Source organism: Salmo salar, chromosome ssa03 (assembly GCF_905237065.1).
Source record: "Salmo salar chromosome ssa03, Ssal_v3.1, whole genome shotgun sequence".
NCBI classification, from domain to species: domain Eukaryota; kingdom Metazoa; phylum Chordata; class Actinopteri; order Salmoniformes; family Salmonidae; genus Salmo; species Salmo salar.
In genome coordinates, this window is record NC_059444.1 from 49,632,588 (window position 1) to 49,649,376 (window position 16,789).

The 16,789-nt window shown below is 42.2% G+C and overlaps 1 protein-coding gene across 1 annotated transcript in view; it reads left to right on the forward strand.

The window, feature by feature from the left end:
* Window positions 1–425: 425 nt before the first annotated feature.
* The window catches only part of LOC106600674 (SPRY domain-containing SOCS box protein 3), a 25,549-nt gene continuing 9,185 nt past the window's right edge, over window positions 426–16,789 (forward strand). Inside the window, exons 1-5 of the mRNA XM_014192196.2 lie at window positions 426–668; window positions 15,049–15,187; window positions 15,528–15,705; window positions 15,991–16,178; window positions 16,529–16,631. Of these exons, the coding sequence (XP_014047671.1) occupies window positions 15,062–15,187; window positions 15,528–15,705; window positions 15,991–16,178; window positions 16,529–16,631 (595 nt within the window). The 5' untranslated portion in view covers window positions 426–668; window positions 15,049–15,061. The remainder of the gene's footprint in view (window positions 669–15,048; window positions 15,188–15,527; window positions 15,706–15,990; window positions 16,179–16,528; window positions 16,632–16,789) is intronic.

Sequence of the window (16,789 nt, forward strand, 5' to 3'; positions counted from 1 at the left end):
ACTGCCCATCTCTTTGCTTGTTTCGCTCATTCGGATTCATTTATTCCAATTGGACACGACAGGCTCTGGTCTATCTTGACGTAGTTATAAAAAAATCTTAGGTATGAAGTTGGGCAGAAACTGCTTCTCCAATAGAAATCCCGGATCACACTTGTAGGGATGTCGTGGCGACGTTAGCATGCGTAGGAACACGGCATTCGGTCTAATGGTCGTCTCGCGCCAAACTGCGAATGTGCAGGCCGTCAAATCAAAGGCTAGATATAAAGTAATTTGTGATGAAAATGAACACGTGTCAGTTTCTCACTTTCACGAGGTTGGAATAATAATATGTTGGAAGTACTTAAAATATTGTCTCGAATCCAGGTTGTGCCTTTAGATTTTGAGAAAATTGACAACTAAGGAAAAAAATGTATGTAGCTCATTGAAGTCTCAAACCCAGGCCTGGTCTGTTTTGCAAGCGTTCCCGGAAGTCTCGCGATGTTGCGCCTCTGGGCTGAGAAACTCTGTCATTACTCTGTTGGCCGACTAGCATGCTAGTAAAGAAAGTACTGAGCTGCAAATGCTCGATTAAGATATTGGCGTATGCAGTCCTAACGAAGACTGAGGGCTTATTTTTAAGTGTAAGACAGGAAACGGACGACTGGCAAGCTGGTAACGTTACAGTACAGGTACATTAGCAATCGCGCTAACGCTATCTAGCCAGCAAACTAGCTAGCTAGCTAGGTACTTGCAAACGTCAACAAAAACATGTTGTTGGATAAAGGTTACTAACTGTAGATATATGTAACTAGTTATGATTCATATTATTTCCAAAATGTTTGCCGTGATGTAAATTTGTAGTTCTTGACCAAGGAGGCACAGCTAGCCGGTTAACGTTAGTTAAATTGACAAAATGTTGCAGCACGCTATGGCTGTTCCGCGAGCCAGCTAACGTTAGGCCCAAAAGGTACCCGACGAGATGATTGATTACATGATCTAATCAGTAGCCTAGCCTACATATTTGTGTGGCTTAGTCACTTAATTTGATTAGATATTTTATGCACAGCAACTAGGTAAGTAAAATATAGCTAGCTAAAATATGTGCATGACAGTTGAAGGTGTGTGAAGTGTACAGTAGGCAGGGTTGCCAGGTGAGTCTAAAATGTTTAGCCCAGTTACAACTCAAATCTCACCCAGCAAGAGAGGAGTTGCCAAATCACAACAATAAACTATTTTTCCATAACGTTATCGAGCCAATTAAGGAGGATTATCATAGTAACGTGTAACGACGTTAGAAGCATAATTCCGGTTTCCTCAAAATAATTATCGGAAGTTATGATATTGCTTAATCAAAGCAGTCAAACCGATATCCATTGATGGTAAATTATCTGCTCAGTTTAATAAGCGTTAGCTATATTTTCTCTTGCCACATATTCAAATTCCTTTATGTCATAAAGCACAAGGGGTATGGTATATGGCTAAGGGCTGTGCTTATGCACGTTACCATGGCTAACGGCTGTCTGCAGGCACAACGCGGAGTTCCTGCATATATTGGCCATATACCACAAACCCCCGGGGTGCCTTATTGCTATTATAAACTGGTTACCACTAATTAGAAGAGTAAAAAGTAATGTTTTGTCTTACCTGTGGTATATGGTATGACATACCACAGCTTTCAGCCAATCAGCATTCAGGCCTTGAACCTGGTTTATTTTATGTAAATCAATCCCCTTTGCGCATATCTATAGATAAATCTAACAGGAGAGTTTGAGTGATGAACGTTAGAGGATCTCATTCTCTGAGCAAGAAACACTTGGATGAACATAAAACAACTGTTAGGCTATTTTCTGGCAATTGTGCTTTTATGTGCCAAATATTAAGACTGCAAACCATTATAAGATTGACTTGTCATTTCAATAGGCATTGGCTACAGACACAAATCTGGGTTTATGAATGCAATGACATTTTGCTTAGCTAAAGGCTGGTATCCTATAGCCCCGTATAGGCCTACATCTAATTTCAGATAGTCTACAGTATCCTAGACAAGATGTAGGCAAGCTGTAAACTGAACAATTTAGCAGCTTTCTAAATTCAAATTAAGACTAATTAATGAATAGCGAGGCAATTTCATCATAAGAAGTGCTTGTTTCCCAATAGCCTGCTGGAATAGGCTACTGAGGATGGGGTCATAATTTCAATCACCCAGTTAAATATTAATAATATGCATATGAACTGAATATGCTTGTCAACAACAGCCAGTGTTTAATTTTGATTTGTTTTACCTGTAGCCTAATCTGACAACTGTTACCATCAATCTAATGTGTTCATAATAACACAAGGCTACAACAACAAACTGAAGTCATAGGCTATTTATTAAATTGCTTTGCCAGGTCCAGGTAGGCTACACAAGTGGCACAAATTGATTTGCAATGACTCCAGTGATATCGTCATTTAATTTCAGCATATTTATTGTATCAAATGGTAGCCTACGATGGCGTATACATGAATAGGCTACTTGATGGCCAACGGAGGCAAATTTGTAATTCCCCACATTTAGCCAAAGTCAGTTTCAATGAGGACTTTTCCCCATAAAAATAACCACATGAGGGAGTTTCATAACTTCCATTTCAAATTTCCACTCGGGTAGCCCCCGAGACCCAAGAACTGAGAGTGCATAAAGCACTTTGCTTGATACCTTTTTCTTTAAGTAGTCAACGTTAGAATTGAGTTTAACCTTTCTGGGGTATGTGGGACGTAACCGTCCCACCTGCGGGACACACTATTCAACAGCCAGTGAAATAGCAGGGCGCCAAATTCAAAAAATCTCAATTCAAATTTCTCGAACATACAACTATTATATCCCATTTTAAAGATACACTTCTCGTTAATCCAACCACATTGCCCGATTTCAAAAAGGCTTTACGGCGAAAGCATAACATTAGATTATGTTAGGACATCACCTTAACAAGAAAAACCACACAGCCATTTTCCAAGCAAGGAGAGGTGTCACAAAAAACAGAAATACAGCTAAAATTAATCACTAACCTTTGATGATCTTCATCAGATGGCACTCATAGGACTTCATGTTACACAATACATGTATGTTTTGCTCGATAAAGTTCATATTTATATCCAAAAACCCCATTTTACATTGCCGTGTAATGTTCAGAAATGTTTTGCCTCCCAAAACTTCCGATGAATGAACACATCAATTTACAGAAATACTCATCATAAACGTTGATAAAATATTAAACTGTAATTCAAAGAATTATAGATACACTTCTCCTTAATGCAACCGCTGTGTCAGATTTAAAAAAATCCTTACAGCGAAAGCACACTTTGCAATAATCTGAGTACAGCGTTCAGACACGAAACCAAACCCGCCATTTTGTGGAGTCAATAAAACTCTGAAATAATATTATAAATATTCACTTACCTTTGATGATCTTCATCAGAATGCACTCCCAGGATTTCCCAGGTCCACAATAAATGTTTGTTTTGTTCGATAAAGTCCATCATTTATGTCCAAATACCTCCTTTTTGTTTGCGCGTTCAGTCCACTACTCCAAATGCAGGAAGCGTGTGAAAACGTCACGACGAGAAGTCAAAAAAAGTTATTTACGTTTGTAGAAATATGTCAAACGATGTATAGCATCAATCTTTAGGATGTTTTTAACATAAATCTTCAGTAATATTCCAACCGGACAATTCCAATGTCTTCAGAAAAGAAAAGGAACACAGCTCACACTTGCCTGCCATATGAGTTCTGTTATACTCACAGACATCATTCAAACAGTTTTAGAAACTTCAGAGTGTTTTCTATCCAAATCTACTAATATGCATATCCTACCTTCTGAGCCTGAGTAGCAGGCAGTTTAATTTGGTAACTCCTTTCATCCGGACGTCAAAATACTGTCCCCTACCCTAGAGAAGTTAAACCACCTCCGAGCGAATTTATGTAATGAGTCGTGTGTTTTCCACTGCTTTTGTAACAGGTTCTGTACTGGTACCTTTTTGCGTTGTGTGCTGGTATTTTTCATATCTGTCTACTTACCACAACAGACCGATGCTGGCACAAATTCAATGAGCTGTATACTACCATAAGCAAACAGGAAAACGCTCATCCAGAGTAGAGGTCGACCGATTATGATTTTTCGCCACCGATACCGATTCTTGGAGGCCCAAAAAAGCCGATACCGATTAATCGGCCGTTTATTATTATTATGATTTTTTTAAATATATATATATATATATACACACACACACTGCTCTGAAGTGACAACGATACTGAAGAGTGCTTAGGAGACAAATACTCTCAACTGTTTGAATAATAAAAATAGAGTTTACCTGTGATGAATGCTGAAAACAAAAACTGTAATTTCTATATGCAGGAAATCCTATTTTAATAATGGGCATGGTAAGAATTGACTACCAAAGTGCGAGTCACAATTCCCATGACACCTTCTAGCAAAATCTGAAAAGCGGTTCCTTCATTTATTCCATAGGATATTTTTAGATTAACTTAAAATAAGGTCTGTGTTTGGTTTAGGCTTACACGACCTTGCCAATTGTATAACTGTGTAGATATCCATAGGATATAACTCTGATCAATATAAGCGAAGATAATTTTTTTTGTAGAGTGGATTTATGAAAATATGTTGACAAACGTTACCTAGTGAGATTTACACGGGTATCAAAACGCCGAGGCGGTTTAAGCACAAAACACAGACCTTATTTGAAGTAGATCAAGACATTCTCTATGGAAGACATGAACGGTAAAATAACGAAGGAACCCCTTTCAAGTTCAGCCGCAAGTTATTCCAGGAATTATGATGCGTGGACTATTTCTCTCTAAACCATATATCTTTGACTATTACGAGCCTGCTGCTGCCTACCACCGTTCAGTCAGACTGCTCTATCAAATATCAAATCATAGACTTAACTATAATATAATAAACCTTAGTTTCCGGATTTGACCATATTAATGACCTATCATCTCGAAAACATTATTCTTTCAGTGACATACGGAACCGTTCCGTATTTTATCTAACGGGTGGCATCCATAAGTCTAAATATTCCTGTTACATCGCACAACCTACAATGTTATTTCATAGTTCCGTAAAATTCTGGCAAATTAGTTCGCAACGAGCCAGATTCTGTATACCCTGATTCTGCGTACAACGAACGCAAGAGAACTGACACAATTTCACCTGGTTAATATTGCCTGCTAACCTGGATTTCTTTTAGCTAAATATGCAGGTTTAAAAATATATACTTCTGTGTATTGATTTTAAGAAAGTCATTGATGTTTATGGTTAGGTACAGTCGTGCAACGATTGTGCTTTTTTTCCGCAAATGCGCTTTTGTTAAATCATCCCCGTTTGGCGAAGTCTGCTGTCTTTGTTAGGAAGAAATAGTCTTCACAGTTCGCAACAAGCCAGGCGGCCCAAACTGCTGCATATACCCTGACTCTGTTTGCAAGAGAAGTGACACATTTTCCCTAGTTAAAAGAAATTCATGTTAGCAGGCAATATTAACTAAATATGCAGGTTTAAAAATATATACTTCTGTATTGATTTTAAGAAAGACATTGATGTTTATGGTTAGGTACACGTCGGAGCAAAGACAGTCCTTTTTCGCGAATGCGCACCATATCGATTATATGCAAAACAGGACAGGCTAGATAAACTAGTAATAAATATCATCAACAATGTGTAGTTAACTAGTGTTTATGATTGATTGATTGTTTATTTTTTTTATAAGATAAGTTTAATGCTAGCTAGCAACTTACCTTGGCAACGTAAAGCAGGTAGTTAGAGCGTTGGGCTAGTTAACGTAAGGTTGCATCCCCAAGCTGACAAGGTAAAAATCTGTCGTTCTGCCCCTGAACAAGGCAGGTAACCCACCGTTCCTAGGCCGTCATTGAAAATAAGAATGTGTTCTTAACTGACTTGCCTAGTTAAATAAAGTTTTTTTTTTTTAAATACCGATTACCGATTTGTTATGGAAACGTGAAATCGGCCCTAATTAATCGGCCATTCCGATTAATCGGTCGACCTCTAATCCAGAGGCGGCACCCCTAGTGGCCGGGGACTTTAATGCAGGGAAACTCAAATCCATTTTATCTAATTTCTATCAGCATGTTAAATGTGCAACCAGATGGGGAAAAAATTCTAGACCACCTTCACTCCACACACAGACGCGTACAAAGCTCTCCCTCTCCCTCCATTTGGCAAATCTGACCATCATTCAATCCTCCTGATTCCTGCTTATAAGCAAAAATGAAAGCAGGAAGCACCAGTGACTCGGTCAATAAACAGGTGGTCAGATGAAGCAAATGCTAAACTACAGGACCGTTTTCCTAGCACAGACTGGAATATGTTCCGGGATTCTTCCAATGGCATTGAGGAGTACACCACATCAGTCATTGGCTTCATCAATAAGTGCATTGATGACATCGTCCCCACAGTGACTGTACGTACATACCCCAACCAGAAGCCATGGATTACAGAGCTAAAGGGTAGAGCTGCCGCTTTCAAGGAGCGGGACTCTAACCCGGAAGCTTATAAGAAATCACGCTATGCCCTCCGACGAACCATCAAACAGTCAGTGTCAATACGGGATTAAGATCGAATCATACTACACCGGCTCCGACGCTCGTCGGATCTGGCATGGCTTGCAAACTATTACAGACTACAAAGTGAAGCACAGTCGAGAGCTGCCCAGTGACACTAGCTTACCAGACGAGCTAAATAACTTCTATGCTCGCTTCGGGGCAAGTAACACTGAAACATGCATAAGAGCATCAGCTGTTCCGGATGACTGTGTGATCACGCTCTCCGCAGCCGATGTGAGTAAGATCTTTAAACAGGACAACATTCACAAGGCCGCAGTGACAGACGGATTAAGAGGACGTGTACTCCGAGCATGCGCTGACCAACTGGCAAGTGTCTTCACTGACATTTTCAACCTGTCTCTGTAATACCAACATGGTTCAAGCAGACTAGCATAGTCCCTGTGCCCAAAAGCACTAAGGTAACCTGCTTAAATGACTACCGATCCGTAGCACTCACGTCTGTAGCCATGAAATGCTTTGAAAGGCTGGTCATGGCTTACATTAACACCAGTGTCCCAGAAACCCTAGACCCACTAAACTAAGGACCCTGGGACTAAACACCTCCCTCTGCAACTGGATCCTTGACTTCTTGATGGGCAGCCCCCAGGTGGTAAGGGTTGGTAACAACACATCCGCCACACAGATCCTCAACACGGGGGCCCCTCGGATGCGTGCTCAGTCCCCTCCTGTACTCCCTGTTCACTCATGACTGCATGGCCAACTACGACTCCAACACCATCATTAACGTTTGCAGATGACAAAACAGTGGTAGGCCTGATCACCGACAATGATGAGACGGCCTATAGAGAGGTGGTCAGAGACCTGACCGTGTGGTGCAAGGACAACAACCTCTCCCTCAACGTGATCAAGACAAAGGAGTTGATTGTGGACTACAGGAAAAGGGGGACCGAGCACGCTCCATTCTCATCGACGGAGCTGTAGTGGAGCAGATTGAGAGCTTCAAGTTCCTTGGCGTCCACATCGCCAACCAACTAACATGGTCCGAGCGCACCAAGACAGTCATGAAGAGGGCACGACAAAACCTATTCCCCCTCAGGAGACTGAAAAAATTTGGCATGGGTCCTCAGATCCTCAAAAGGTTTTACAGCTGAACCATCGAGAGCATCCTGACAGTTTTCATCACTGCCTGGTATGGCAACTGCTCAGCCTCCGACCGCAACGCACTTCAGAGGGTAGTGCGTACAGCCCAGTTCATCACCGGGGCCAAGCTTCCTGCCATCCAGGGCCTCTATACTTGGCGGTGTCATAGGATGGCCCTAAAAATTGTCAAAGACTCCAGCCACCCAAGTAATAAATCAAATTTATTTTTATATAGCCCTTCGTACATCAGCTGATATTCTCAAAGTGCTGTACAGAAACCCAGCCTAAAACCCCAAACAGCAAGCAAAGCATGTGAAAGAAGCACGGTGGCTAGGAAAAACTCCCTAGGAAAAACTCCCTAGAAAGGCCAAAAACCTAGGAAGAAACCTAGAGAGGAACCAGGCTATGAGGGGTGGCCAGTCCTCTTCTGGCTGTGCAGGGTGGATATTAAAACAGAACATGGTCAAAATGTTAAAATGTTAAAATGTTCATAAATGACCAGCATGGTCAAATAATAATAATCATAGTAGTTGTCGAGGGTGCAACAAGCACGTCCGGTGAACAGGTCAGGGTTCCATAGCCGCAGGCAGAACAGTTGAAACTGGAGCAGCAGCACGGCCAGGTGGACTGGGGACAGCAAGGAGTCATCATACCAGGTAGTCCTGAGGCATGGTCCTAGGGCTCAGGTCCTCCGAGAGAAAGACAGAAAGAGAGAAAGAGAGAATTAGAGAGAGCATATTTAAATACACACAGGACACCGGATAAGACAAGAGAAATACTCCAGATGTAACAGACTGACCCTAGCCCCCCGACACATAAACTACTGCAGCATAAATACTGGAGGCTGTTCTCTCTGCTACCGCACGGCAAACGGTACCGGAGCACCAAGTCTAGGTACAAAGAGGCTTCTAAACAGCTTCTACCCCCAAGCCATAAGACTCCTGAACATCTAATCAAATATCTACCCAGACTATTTGCATTGCCCCCTCCATTCTACGCTGCTGCTACACTCTTATTATCTATGCATAGTCACTTTAACCTGTCTGGGAACGTGGGACGCAAGCGTCCCACCCCTGGTACACCCTATCAACAGCAGGTGAAATATCAAGGGCGCCAAATTTGAAAACAATTAAATGTCATAATTCAAATTTCTCAAACATACAACTATCTTACACCATTTGAAAGATAAACATCTCCTTAATCTAACCACGTTGTCCGATTTCAAAAAGGCTTTACGGCGAAAGCATAAAGTTAGATTATGTTAGGACAGTACATTGAAAATAGCTGTGTGTAATGTTTTGTCAATGCAAAGACAGGCGTCACCAAAAGCAGAAAACCAGCTAAAATTATGCACTAACCTTTGACAATCTTCATCAGATGACACTCCTAGGACATTGTTAGACAATACATGCATTTTTTGTTCTATCAAGTTCATATTTATATCCAAAAACAGCGTTTTACTATGGCGTTGATGTTGAGGAAATATTTTCCCTCCAATACCGCCAGTCAATCAGCACAACAAATTAAATAATTACTATTCGAAAACATTGGTAAAATATTATATTGTCATTCAAAGAATTATAGATTAACATCTCTTGAACGCAACCGCATTGCCAGATTTAAAAATAACTTTACTGGGAAATCACACTTTGCAATAATCTGAGTACTGCGCCCAGAAAAATAGGCTTTGCGATACAGACTAAGCGCCATGTTGGAGAGATCTAAAATCAAAAATACTATGTAAATAATCCCTTACCTTTGATTATCTTCATCAGAAGGCACTTCCAGGAATCCCAGGTCCATAACAAATGTAGTTTTGTTCAAAAAAGCTCATAATTTATGTCCAAAAAGCTCCGTGTTGTTAGCGCGTCCTGTAGGCTACTCAAAAACATGAACGACGCCCGCCGGACTTGTCTTCATCAAAGAAGGAAAACAAATATTTACGTTCGTTCAAACATGTCAAACGTTGTATAGCATAAATCATTAGGGCCATTGCATTCTCTTTTAAAACGTATTGGAACGAGAGTACCCAAACATGCACTCGCGCTCCAGAGTCGTATCGGCCATCCGCTTATGACCATCGTTCCAAGTCTCTTGTTCGGTCAGTTTTCACAGTAGAAGACTCAAACCACTTTGTAAAGACTGGTGACATCTAGTGGAAGCCATAGGAAGTGCTCAATGATTAATAAGCCCCAGTGTGTTTCAATGGCATAGGCTTAAAAGTAATTCAACACATCAGGTATCCACTTCCTGTCAGAATTTGTCTCAGGGTTTTGACTGCCATATGAGTTCAGTTATACTTACAGACACCATTCAAACAGTTTTAGAAAATTCAGAGTGTTTTCTATCCAAATCTGTTAATAATATGCATATCCTAGCTTCTGAGTTGGTGTAGGAGGCAGTTAAAATTGGGCACATATTTTTTTTCAAAAATTCTCAATACTGCCCCCTATCCCCAACAGGTTTTAATAACTACCTACATGTACATATTACCTCAATTACCTCGACACCGGTGCCCCCACACATTTACTCTGTACCGGTACCCCCTGTATATAGCCCCGCTATTGTTATTTACTGCTGCTACTCTTTAATTATTTGTTATTCTTTTCTCTTACTTTTTTTTTGGGGGGGGGGCTATTTTCTTAACTGCATTGTTGGTTAAGGGCTTGTAAGTAAGCATTTCACTGTAAGGTCTACACCTGTTGTATTCGGCGCATGTGGCAAATACAATTTGATTTGAAGGTGGAAGGGAAATGAAAGCTCCAGACACAATTCTGCAGGTTGTCTCTCTTAATGACTGCATGGAAGGCAAACGTTAATGCTGCCATCTGGACTCATACTCAAGTGTATTTGTCTTTCCTCAACACGCTTTGAGCAAACTCACATCAACAAAAAAAATAGATTGTACATTATGTACATGTTAATATTTTCAAAAGACTCATTTCATTTTGTAAATGTTGTACACTAATAAGTGCAAAATATTTATTTTAATGTACTATTATACCCGAGGCATACTAATGAGGCAACAATGGCATTCCTGGCATGACCGGACAGGTAACAAAATGAATGACGGCTAACTTGGCACAACATGAAATACAAAAACGTCACATTTCACAACATACCTGCGTGGAATGGCTACAAATCCAAGGCAAACGTTAATGCTGCCGTCTGGACTCTCATACAAAAGATAATGCAGAATGCCAGAAAATCATCAGCAAAGAGACCCTCTAAGCTAACGGTAGCTGGGCTAGCCTTGCAAAGTTGCACTCAAATTATCCCCATTCACACTAATATACATTCCTTTTGTTGTGCATTTGTGAACATTTGCTAATATGTACATTCAAAATACAGAAATAAACACATACCTCTTATTTCTTGATGTGCATTCTAGCGTATTATTATGATTATGGATAAAGGGTTAGAAATAGCTGTCTCCATAATGACAATCTAAAGGGCCTACCTACAACTGGTAAAAAGTTGTCACAACGTGCACACGTGCTGCTCGCTCCTCTCGCTCACATGACTGTAGTGCTCTCTCAACAAACAAACATACAACCTCCTCAGGCCCTCCCCACCAATCACTCATTCAGCATCAGCCTGACTCATTGACTAACAGTCAGCAACAGGTCACAGTGAAATATATATATATATATATATATATATATATATATATATATATATTTTAAGAGAGAAATGCCGGAAGATGAAACAACCTCTCCAGTAATACCCGACCGAATAGGGCTATAACATGGCAAAGAACAGGTTTATCAGTGTAGTGCGCCGCATCATCCCATGGGATCCGTCAAGGCTGCACACAGATGAATATCACAGAAATATTCTAGTTCCTACACATCACCTTCTATATTCAAACAAAATGGGCCTTTTATAGGCAAGTGGGCAGCATCATGCTCATGTCAGTCCTCTAGAACGCAAATGTCGTCTTCCTAGTAAGACTGCAATAATTTTGGGAGTCGAGCAAGAGTCGACTACTTTCGACTCCAAAAATCCTGGAGTCGTGCACCACTAGTTTTCCAATGGGAGCAAAATAGTTATAGTGGGCAGGACAAGCAAGGAGGTGGGCAGAGCCAAGCACAAGCTAGTGAGATCCTATTGCCACGTTCTAGCATTTTATTTGCACATTTATGTTGGGGAACGGCCTACTCGGAAGTGCGTGTGCAATAAGTAAATTTGCTGTTGAACTTCTAAACAATGCAATTTTTTTAAACTCTGGCAAAGGGTGAAATCTACAAAAGTCTATTCTGTTAAAGATTTTAGTTTTGGAAACAAAACTGTATGGTGATCAAATGTTTAATCGATAAGAAAATTAACAGAATGATGGCCAAAATCCATCTCGCGCCATCTTCTCACACTGCTGGCCACTGGACTTCCTCTCATCACCATATTTGGTAGTGAGTGGAAATGGAAACTGGATGCTTCATATTTATACAGCCAGTGAAATATCTGGCTCATTATTCTATCCATTGCATTGGTGCCCCTTTAGCAAACCGGAACTGTGACAATTTGTTTAAATAGTAAACGGCCTGAATGGGAAATCTTAATTTATGCATAATTGTTTGGTGTGGCTAGGCATCAGTTAGCCCTAGATGTACTGTTAACCCCCCTAGTCGATTGATGCACCCTACAAACTAATAGACGGGTAGGTTGTTTAGCAACAAAACCAACACGTGCGCAACTATGAGGCAAAACAGACAGGGTTGGCTTAGATTGTTGACAACATGTAAACTGTATTTCGTCTCCAATGTTTGTTAAAAACATAAATACATTTGCACAATGAGCACCTGTTGTCTCACATGGTTACGATTGTTGGTTAGCTAGCTAGCAAATTTATGTGGTCTACAAATCCACTCAAGAAAAAATCGGCCCACGGCTGAATCTATTTGATGATCCCTGGCTTAGACTTTGAGGTTAGGAGCCTACCGTTACTCCTTAAGGTCCAAGGACCTTCAGAGTATCTTAAGAGGTAGACTGGCTCTGACAGCCCAAACAGCCAAATACTCTTATCTAAATCTGAATTTATTCTAAATTGCGATATGGTTCTAGAAACAAAGACCTTTACTTTCATATCGCATCAATATCATTTCACAAATGCAAAGTATACACTTTTAACCGACTTTATCACAGTTGCAGCCTCCAGTGTTTTTCAGTGAAAACACGTTTCTGGCGGCCTTTCATTACACACAGGTGTTAGGAGCATGCTAGAGAGCTAATTAGCACAGGTGGTCCCTCTGTCTTCCGTAAACACACTGTAACATGGAGATGGCGGTGTGGAAACACTAACCATATAAAGGCGTGTATGTATCAATTTATCCTTTTTGTTTTTGGAAAAAAAATTCTCGCTGATATGAAATACACTGCTCAAAAAAATAAAGGGAACACTTAAACAACACATCCTAGATCTGAATGAAATAAATAATCTTATTAAATACTTTTTTCTTTACATAGTTGAATGTGCTGACAACAAAATCACACAAAAATAATCAATGGAAATCCAATTTATCAACCCATGGAGGTCTGGATTTGGAGTCACACTCAAAATTAAAGTGGAAAACCACACTGCAGGCTGATCCAACTTTGAAGTAATGTCCTTAAAACAAGTCAAAATGAGGCTCAGTAGTGTGTGTGGCCTCCACGTGCCTGTATGACCTCCCTACAACGCCTGGGCATGCTCCTGATGAGGTGGCGGATGGTCTCCTGAGGGATCTCCTCCCAGACCTGGACTAAAGCATCCGCCAACTCCTGGACAGTCTGTGGTGAAACGTGGCGTTGGTGGATGGAGCGAGACATGATGTCCCAGATGTGCTCAATTGGATTCAGGTCTGGGGAACAGGCGGGCCAGTCCATAGCATCAATGCCTTCCTCTTGCAGGAACTGCTGACACACTCCAGCCACATGAGGTCTAGCATTGTCTTGCATTAGGAGGAACCCAGGGCCAACCGCACCAGCATATGGTCTCACAAGGGGTCTGAGGATCTCATCTCGGTACCTAATGGCAGTCAGGCTACCTCTGGCGAGCACATGGAGGGCTGTGCGGCCCCCCAAAGAAATGCCACCCCACACCATGACTGACCCACCGCCAAACCGGTCATGCTGGAGGATGTTGCAGGCAGCAGAACGTTCTCCACGGCGTCTCCAGACTCTGTCACGTCTGTCACGTGCTCAGTGTGAACCTGCTTTCATCTGTGAAGAGCACAGGGCGCCAGTGGCAAATTTGCCAATCTTGGTGTTCTCTGGCAAATGCCAAACGTCCTGCACGGTGTTGGGCTGTAAGCACAACCCCCACCTGTGGATGTCGGGCCCTCATACCACCCTCATGGAGTCTGTTTCTGACTGTTTGAGCAGACACATGCACATTTGTGGCCTGCTGGAGGTCATTTTGCAGGGCTCTGGCAGTGCTCCTCCTGCTCCTCCTTGCACAAAGGCGGAGGTAGCGGTCCTGCTGCTGGGTTGTTGCCCTCCTACGGCCTCCTCCATGTCTCCTGATGTACTGGCCTGTCTCCTGGTAGCGCCTCCATGCTCTGGACACTACACTGACAGACACAGCAAACCTTCTTGCCACAGCTCGCATTGATGTGCCATCCTGGATGAGCTGCACTACCTGAGCCACTTGTGTGGGTTGTAGACTCCGTCTCATGCTACCACTAGAGTGAAAGCACCGCCAGCTTTCAAAAGTGACCAAAACATCAGCCAGGAAGCATAGGAACTGAGAAGTGGTCTGTGGTCCCCACCTGCAGAACCACTCCTTTATTGGGGGTGTCTTGCTTATTGCCTATAATTTCCATCTGTTGTCTATTCCATTTGCACAACAGCATGTGAAATTTATTGTCAATCAGTGTTGCTTCCTAAGTGAACAGTTTGATTTCACAGAAGTGTGATTGACTTGGAGTTACATTGTGTTGTTTAAGTGTTCCCTTTATTTTTTTGAGCAGTGTATAAGGTCCTTATGCTTCCAAAACCATACCACAAGCGATGCGTGTTAATGTTCACACCGAGTTTCAGGGCTCTCAAAGTACTGAGTAAAGGGTTTGAATACTTATGTAAATGTGATATTTCAAACTGTTTTTTCTTTGTCATTATGGGGTATTGTGTGTAGATTGATGAGGGGGGAAAACGATTTATTCAATTTTAGAATAAGGCTGTAATGTAACAAAATGTGGAAAAAGTGAAGTGGTCTGAATACTTAGCAAATTAACTGGATTTCTCGTTTTTGCCTACTTTATAAAAATGTCAACTTCTGGAGCTCATAGGGCTGGTCAAAAGTAATGCACTGAATAGGGTGCCATTTTGGACGCAACCTTTGTCCATCCAACTCTCCTGACTCCTCCCTCCCCCAGGTGTCCTGCTGCAATGTCAAGGCGGAGCAGGAACAGCCGGGCATGGCGTTACGTATGGAGTGGAATACGGCGAGACGCTGATTCCCGAGTGCTGGTACTGGCCTCAGAGAGTCAGGAGTGGGGCTACGAACGCTTACAGGTAAGGGTCGGTTTGTGACGGACGTAGACCAGGGGTGTGAAACTCATTGCATGGAGGGCAGATTGTCTTCTGGTTTTTGTTATTTCCTTTCAATTTGTGTCCAATTAAGACCTAGATAACCAAGTGAGGGGAGTTCCTAACTAATCAGGGACCTAAGGCTAGTTGATCAATCAAGTACAAGGGAGGAGCGAAAATCCGCAAATAATTGGCCTTCCATGGAATGAGTTTGACACCTCTGACGTAGATGGTTCCATTGTGCCAGAAATGCGGAGTCAAGCACAGCTGACATATTTGAGCACTGTTAGGTACCGTTTGTAAATTGTGTTTGTACCCTCTGCAGTACAGTGACTCAGACTCTGAGCCAGACTACCGGCTTGTGGTGCCACCGGTCCCCAGTGCAGTGCCCGTTACCGGAGAGTCATACTGCACCTGCGACTCCCAGGCTGAGCCCAGCTACAACCCACGTCTCCGGGGCTTCCACCGCGTCAAAGACTGCCACTGTGGAGAGGAAGACCAGGGTGAGGATGGGAGGGGCAGGGTGGAGAAACTAAGGTGGTGTTCAGAAAGGCACACCGTAGCAAAAGTTTTGAAGTGGAAAGTGAGTGTTTTTTATTGGTCAAGTTCAGGTAGTCCCTTCAGGTAATTCACACGGCGTCTGAGGGTTTTCATCTGTTTCATGCCCAGGCTGTATCAGGGAGTTCCCAAAGTTAAACTCTCACCATTATTTGCTTATTAAAATATCTAAGTGTCTGAGATGTTGCAGGTCAACTGTCATTGGATCCACTGACCTCTTGACATTGCAGACTTCGACTGGGTGTGGGACGACAGTAACCGCTCCACGGCCACGTTGATGACCTGCGACAACCGCAAAGTCAACTTCCACACGGAGTACAGCTGCGGCACAGCAGCCATCAGAGGTTCCAAGGAGCTGGCAGATGGCCAGCATTTCTGGGAGATCAAGATGACATCACCAGTGTACGGGACAGATATGGTGAGGCTCCACCCATCATTACTCAGGAGACAGGATTATAATGATCAGTGGAGGCTGGTGTCACTTTAAATAGGAGGACGGGCATATTTAATGGAATGAATGGAGCTGTTTTCATTCCATTCCAGCCATTACTATGAGCCTGTCCTCTAATTTCTCTATTCACCAGCCTCCACTGCTGGGGGTTGGGGCTTAGGCTTGTAAGACCTTCGGATGTTTAGTGGTTTCTCTTTCCTAAAGCTTATTTTGTGAACCTTTTGCATTTTGTATGATGGTGTGCATGTTGATTACTGTTCTATTTTGATATGTGATTAAGGTGAACATGTTGAATGAAGACTTTTGATGTTGTGTAGATGGTAGGCATCGGAACCTGTGACGTGAACCTGGATAAGTACAGACATACCTTCTGCAGCCTGTTGGGGAAAGATGATGACAGCTGGGGTCTCTCCTACACTGGTAAAACCATATAATCCGTCAGATAGTACTTATCACAAACATTCCTGGGTTCATATAGTATTAGTTTCTTTCACATATGTTCAGCGTTTGACTGAGTGGTGCCTGCTCTGCTGGACAGGGTTTTCACTTTTGGAGCTATCGTATTTGTACCAGGCAAG